Source organism: Branchiostoma belcheri, unplaced genomic scaffold (assembly GCF_001625305.1).
Source record: "Branchiostoma belcheri isolate BF01 breed outbred unplaced genomic scaffold, Haploidv18h27 scaffold55, whole genome shotgun sequence".
In the NCBI taxonomy this organism is placed as follows: Eukaryota; Metazoa; Chordata; class Leptocardii; order Amphioxiformes; family Branchiostomatidae; genus Branchiostoma; species Branchiostoma belcheri.
The window spans coordinates 112,686-119,436 of NW_017804187.1; the positions used below are offsets into that span (position 1 = coordinate 112,686).

Genomic DNA, 6,751 nt, shown 5'->3' on the forward strand with positions numbered 1-6,751 from the left:
TTACGGTAATTTCAAAACCTCTACTACATCAGTGTAATAAACAGGTTTATGAAGATTGTACAGGCACAAATTGTACAGGCAGCGTTTTATTGATTGCTTTAATACCCAGTGAGTCTGGGTCTCAGATTTGAAACCTGTTATCCACCTTAAGCAAATCCACGCGAAGGCCACCGTGTCAACTGTGACCCACACTCAGGTGTAGGGACTGACACGGTATCATACTCGGAAAATCTGTATCTGTACATGAATCTGTATCTGTGCATGAATTTGTATATGAATCTGATTGCAAATAAAGATCTCGAGTGATTGCCATAGTATAGTAATCCCCAGTAGCAAAAGTCCTTCACAAAGTGTTTCTAGGCAGTTGTTTTGTTTTTTCCCCAGCAGACTCCAAGTAGGATGAACTATTGCTGATCTGTGGTGTCAGGTGGTGTAGTGATAGAGCTTTCGACTATGAAATGGGGAGACCCGGGTTCGATTCCGAGTCGTATACGTACCCGGTACATGTCTGGACATGCACCCCGACGTTGTGCCCTTGGGAAAGGCACTTTACACAACCTTCCTCACTCCACCCAGGTGTGAATGGGTACCTAACTTCGGTTGGGGAAAGTCATATTGAGGTCACCTTGTGGTGCCAAAAGCCAACCGCACAGACCCTTGCGACAGTTATACACAAAAATGAGTGTAGCAAATATATGTGTTATATGCATAATGTGATTATAAACCCTGCATCAATTCAGCACTATAAAAATAAAAGGCTGAGATTGCACAGGTAATGTTTGACCAATAAACCCTTTTATTATGTTTACAGAAGGAAAACATATTGTTTTTGCTCAGTTTCTTCTTCCTCTTCTTCTTCTCCAGTGACCTCTGACCTGAAATAATGTTGTGTCTGTTAGATTGTTACCATGGTAACTAGTGTTGTGTTACATCATGTTGCAATTTTATAGCAGGAGAGATTTAGACTCATGTCTGACCATATATATGAATGCACTTGAGTAAGAATAAACAGAGCAGACCATATGCGAATGTAAACATTATGTATCTGCTTTGCAAATGTTACCTTTCTAGTTATTATTATCATCTCTGTTGTCAGGACTTTGCGGCTGTTTTTTCCTTCCCCGCTCGGAGTTTCTGCCCCAGGGTGGCCGCCATGTCCCGGAAGGGAGTGGGCGAGTCCCGGGGGGTGGGGGGAATGCGGCAGGCTTGCCGTAACCGTGGCAACTTGAGGAGGATGTTCTGGGCCAGTCCGACGGCTGAGGACGACGTCCAGTAGAGGGTCATGGCCTGCAGGAATGGAAGATAAAGTTTTTTTTTATTCACAAATATTTATTGAGTATTGGGCAAAAAGCACAAGTTGCTTATACTCAAAAACATAAAAACACAATGAAAAAATAGATGTGTCTCTGCAGTTCAGATAAATTCAGATAAAAGATGACTTCGTACCGCTGGCATGTAGGCTGCCACCATCACCATGAGAACAGAGATGCCCCTGAAGAAGTTGGTGAGGACGGCCTGCGTGCGTGTCTTCTCTACCTGCTGCAGGCTGTGCATCTGGGGGGGCACATGTACATGTACGTAGTCAGTACAGGGCACATGTACAGTCAGTACAGGGCACATGTACAGTCAGTACAGGGCACATGTGTGTGTGTGTCTTCTCTGCCTGCTGCAGGCTTTGCATCTGGGGGGGCACATGTACAGTCAGTACAGGGCACATGTACAGTCAGTACAGGGCACATGTACAGTCAGTACAGGGCACATGTATGTACAGTCAGTACAGGGCACATGTACAGTCAGTACAGGGCACATGTACAGTCAGTACAGGGCACATGTACAGTCAGTACAGGGCACATGTGTGTGTGTCTTCTCTACCTGCTGCAGGCTGTGCATCTGGGGGGGCACATGTACAGTCAGTACAGGGCACATGTACAGTCAGTACAGGGTACGTGTGTGTGTGTGTCTTCTCTGCCTGCTGCAGGCTGTGCATCTGGGGGGGAGGGAGAAACAGTTAACAGTCAAGGCACATATGCAGCTCAGGGCACAGTGTGTGTGTGTGTGTGTGTCTGTGTGTGCGCGCGCGCGTGTGTGTGTGTGCCCGTGTCTTCTCTGCCTGCTGCAGGCTGTGCATCTGGGACGGACAGAGAAACAGTCAGGGCACATGTACATATGGTCAGCTCAAGGCAAGGCCTGTGTGTGTGTGTGTGTACATGCGTGTGTGTGTGTATGTTTGTGTGCATTTGTGTGTCTGTGTGTGTACATGCGTGTGTGTGTGTGTGTGTGTGTCTGTGTGTATGTGTGTGTGTGTGTGTGTGTGTGTGCTTGTGACGTTGTGTGTGTGTGTGTGTGTGTGTGTGTGAGTGTGTGTGTGTGTGTGTGTGTGTGTGTCTGTCCGTCCGTATGTGCTCACCTCCACAATGACGAGGTTGAGAGTCCCCAGCAGCACAGGCAGCAGCAATGTGGGGTCAGTCTGTCCGTCTGTGTGTGTGTGTGTGTGTGTGTGTGTGTGTGGGTGTGTGTGTGGGTGTGTGTGTGTGTGTGGGTGGGTGTGTGTGTGTGTCTGCCTCTGTGTGTGTATGTGTGTCCATCCGTATGTGCTCACCTCCACAATGACGAGGTTGAGAGTCCCCAGCAGCACAGGCAGCAGCAGTGTGGGGTCAGCGGCCGTCAGGTCAGTGAACCACAGGGCACCCTGGGATACCATGTCAGGCTGCAGGGTGGCTACAGGGGAAGAAACAAAGGAAGGAAAGTAAGATTTTGACACACACATACACACACACACACACATACACACACACACAAACATTATTTTTCCCCTTAACTGGGGGTCAGTTGTCCCTGGCAAATGCTTTAAGTGAAAATCTTTTTGTTGAAGCAAGATTTTTACGGCTGGATGCCCTTCCTAATGCCAACCCAAACCCTAGTAGGGCCCAGGAGCCATCTAACTGAGGAAGGAAGTACGTGTTAAGTGCCTTTCCCAAGGGCACAACGTCTGGGTGCATGTCCGGACATGTCTGGGTCCAACCCTGGGGATTGAACCTGGGTCTCCTTGCTTGACAGCCGGATGCTCTATCCACTACACCACACAGACTGTGTAATAAAGGTGGGTATTTTTAAACCAGCCAGAATTCAACTTCCCAGTTATGTCAAGTTGCCTCTGGCCTACTTTGTGACCCCCCTCCACACACACACACACACACCCCTTACCTGCCCCCTGTCCCCCCTGGAAGGTCCCTGTCAGGTGCCGCAGAGCGAAGGACACACACACGAACAGCGGAAGTTGGACCCAGACCAGAAGGCTGCCCTTGAACGGGTGGCAGTTGTCTCGGATATACAGGGATGTACGGAACTCCCGCATCTACAAAACATAACATTAACAAAATGAATGAATTTATTAAATAAAATACATCACAGCCAAGTATGGCTGAATTGCGTATTTCATACAGACTTATCGGGCTGGTAGAGAATAGGATATAGGCGTTTCCTTTTACACAGCCAATATTGTCTCCTACCTTGCGTACATTTTGGTGTCAATCAGACACCTTCCTCAAAGCGTCTGACTGTAAGCAAGATAGGAGATATTATTCAGTTTGGCTGTGTAAAGTAAAACTCCTATATCCTGGAGGTAAAATTAAGCTATAGACATAAGCAATGTGCAATTCCACATATCAGACGTTGGCTAAACTTGAAGCAAAATACAATGACAATGTTGTGAGAACATAAGAAAATTGTTGTAAAAATCATGCTGGAAAAAATTTTTTGATCAATGCTGAGACAAAGTTTGACCTTGACCTCTTCTGCCACTGACCTTGAGATTGAACTTCCTCCTCATCTGCTTCTCGGTCCAGCCTCGCTGTTGCCCGGCAACAGACACCTGACGTCGCAGCGCGGCAGCGAACCGGCCGAGCTCAGGTGCAAGGAGCTCAACGCGCGCAATCACCTGTAGTAGTAACAGACTGGTTTATTGGGTCTTAACACAAGACATACATATCAATTACCATGAAAGTTCTGTTAAGTATTAAAACTTTTTAGATCCAACACAAAACGTTCTCTCACCTAGAGCTTTCGACCAGTCACTCTGGTCTTCCTCAGTAGACTGACCCAGTGAAGCTTGTCACATTGTGAGTGACCAGAGTGACTGGTAGAAAGCTCTAGGTGAGAGAACTTCTTTGTGTTGGACCTAAAGTCGAACTTTAAACAGATACAGATCATCATCCTCACCTGCGCCTGGTATACAGCCAGCGGGAAGGTCAGGCCCAGCCGCAGTACGGCCGTTGTCATGACGATGGTTGCCCACCACGGCAGCCCGGTCTGGAGGTGTGCTGACTGTAGGAGTGTCATGGCCGCCTGGACCGGCGGCGAGTCAGGGCCGAACAGGTCAGCGTACAGGCCTGACGGGGCAGACGCAGCTGGAGACACCTGTACTGCAGCTGCTGCAGCTGTAGACACCTGTTCCACTGCAGTTGTTTCTATAGACACCTGCTCCACTGCAGATGTAGACACCTGTTCCAGTGCAGCAGCTGCAGTTGTTTCTGTAGACACCTGTACTGCAGATGCTTCTGTAGACATCTGCCTGCTACACACCAGAACAGACACATTCCTACATTTCAGGCAGGGAGCAGTCCTTAGGAGGAAGGTCCCGTTTCTTGAGGAAATGCTGAGTAGTCTGACAGACTGCCGAAGTCTCCTGTTACAGGTGTGACAGTCTGTGCCTTGTCGGCAGGGAGGGAGACAGAAGAGGCTCCTTGGGAAAAACCTTCTTGTTCTTGAACTGTGGCGTCTGCTGGTGCCGACATGAGGGCAGCTGGGAAATTTCCTCCACAGCTGCGATGACTGTTTTAGAACCTGGGGGTGAAAGGAAGAATATTGAGGTGCTCAGTCCTTTGTCTTCTTTCCCGTACGTGCACAACCTCAATAAGTTGAGGGCTCCGGCACGGTGAGGGGTAGGGGTTTTTGGTTTGGATTTGGGGTGTCGCTCTTATTTTGTAGCATATATTTTTATGACGTTTTGTTCAATGCAGTTGATATGGACATAATTTTATTTACAATTTGCACAAAATTGGCAGCTAACATTCACCAGATATCATGTTTACATAGATGTAGATGTAGATATTCTAATGCACACATCCAAGTCTCGCTATATATCCGTAATTAGAAATATCAAATCAGAACTAAACATGATATAAATTGATTAATGATTGTATAAAAAACAAGTTGTAAAAGAGTCTTTCAATTAATTAACGTTCATTGCCAGCATGTTTATCAGACATAAACTATAAGTTATAACTCAACATGGCGCATGTGAAAAGCCTGTATAAAATTTATAAATAAATGAATTAGGAATATGAAATGTCTCGGTACTGAGGTTACGCCCCCCTCCCCTCTCCCTCTCTCCTCCCTCTCTCTCACAATAAACAACAGTTTTACCTGAAAACCAGGACAGTTCCTGAATAACGAGCTAGCAGACATGGTGCGAGCCGACTTGGGGTTCAGGTAAAGCCGGTCAGTGTTCAAAAACCGAGGTTTTTGGTGGACTTATTTAAAAAAGAAAAATCGTCTCATGGGGGCAGCCATCTTGAAACCGCATCAAAACGCTTAAAATAGATAAAAAGTTATAACAAATAGCTTGTATAAAAAAATAGACCAGAACTACTAAAACAAGGAATACAAATATTAAATCATAACCTTTATAATTTTTTTACCTATCATCTATTATCGACAGTTCGTTTGACATTGAGCGAACTTTTTACGATACGATGCGGTGTGTCTGACCCTTGATCCGGAGATACACGGAAATGGGGACCAGGAAAGAGAAATTTGTCTCGTTATATTTCCAGTGAAGTAGCGAGTTTCTTCATGGTAAAAAAAATCATCCGTACCGCGGAATTTCGCCGCTGTTCACCCTTAAAAATCTGCCGGCAGTTTTGTTTGCTGAGTGACGTATTTCGCCACGCATGCACGGTGAGTCAGAGAACAGGTGGGGCAAAATATAACGGGACCAGAAATACCCGGCATAGCGGTATGGTAACGGCATAGCATAGCGGCTCGGCTAACCAGTAGGGCTTGTACACAGTATTATCTGTGTTCACTGGTTGCTGTAAATACGTAGCCTCCACCAGGCCTTTCTACGGGAATACGGATCGTAGCATTCGGGAAAAAAGGTCAGTCTGTCCGCGGAAGGTTGGTTCTTTTCTTTCAGTCATTTAAATTTAAAGCCCTAGGCGGCCAAACTCTGGCAAATTATGGCTATAGTCTGACCTTTGATTTGGACTTGGATATATGTTTCTATGATTTCTGTACCTATATGTACGTAAATGTTCATGTTAATGTTCTGGTGTCTTATAAGCCCATATGGGCTGGGCGACAAAAGTCACAAGACACCTAAATAAAATTCATTCATTCATTCATATCATTCATATAGCCCATGCAGGCCCTCATGTAATTTTGTGTCTAGAAAATTGTAATAGATACATAAAGGAATAACTGTTTGCTTGTGTGTACCAGGTGTGATGGTCACCTGCAGTCATGTCAGCTGCGCACCTGCCCAGGTTTGACTCACCTGTGAGGAACGTGAACACCTGTCTGTCTCCTGCATAGTGGGAACTCTACACGTGAGAAACAGCTTTACAGGTGAGAAAAGCTTTACAGGTGAGAAAAGCTAAATACAGATGAGGACATACCATCTTAGTTTTCAGGTGAGAAACAGCTGTACAGGTGAGAAAAATGTAGAGAACACCTGTACAGGTAAGAAAAG

At 46.1% G+C, this 6,751-nt stretch overlaps 2 protein-coding genes across 4 annotated transcripts in view; one reads left to right on the forward strand and one right to left on the reverse strand.

The window, feature by feature from the left end:
- Positions 1 to 5,602, reverse strand: part of LOC109481279 (mitochondrial inner membrane protein COX18-like) — a 6,051-nt gene extending 449 nt beyond the window's left edge. The window contains exons 1-7 of the mRNA XM_019783814.1: positions 5,425 to 5,602; positions 4,219 to 4,842; positions 3,806 to 3,937; positions 3,205 to 3,355; positions 2,600 to 2,718; positions 1,447 to 1,554; positions 1,096 to 1,287 (exon numbers count right to left, since the gene is read on the reverse strand). Of these exons, the coding sequence (XP_019639373.1) occupies positions 1,096 to 1,287; positions 1,447 to 1,554; positions 2,600 to 2,718; positions 3,205 to 3,355; positions 3,806 to 3,937; positions 4,219 to 4,842; positions 5,425 to 5,466 (1,368 nt within the window). The 5' untranslated portion in view covers positions 5,467 to 5,602. The remainder of the gene's footprint in view (positions 1 to 1,095; positions 1,288 to 1,446; positions 1,555 to 2,599; positions 2,719 to 3,204; positions 3,356 to 3,805; positions 3,938 to 4,218; positions 4,843 to 5,424) is intronic.
- A 169-nt stretch (positions 5,603 to 5,771) lies between these two features.
- LOC109481358 (alpha-N-acetylneuraminide alpha-2,8-sialyltransferase-like) overlaps positions 5,772 to 6,751 on the forward strand; it is a 12,864-nt gene continuing 11,884 nt past the window's right edge. The window contains exons 1-2 of one of the 3 annotated variants that reach the window (XM_019783904.1): positions 5,772 to 5,958; positions 6,502 to 6,627. The gene's annotated coding sequence lies outside the window, so the exon portion shown is untranslated. The other 2 variants (XM_019783905.1, XM_019783906.1) reach the window with 2 other exon arrangements.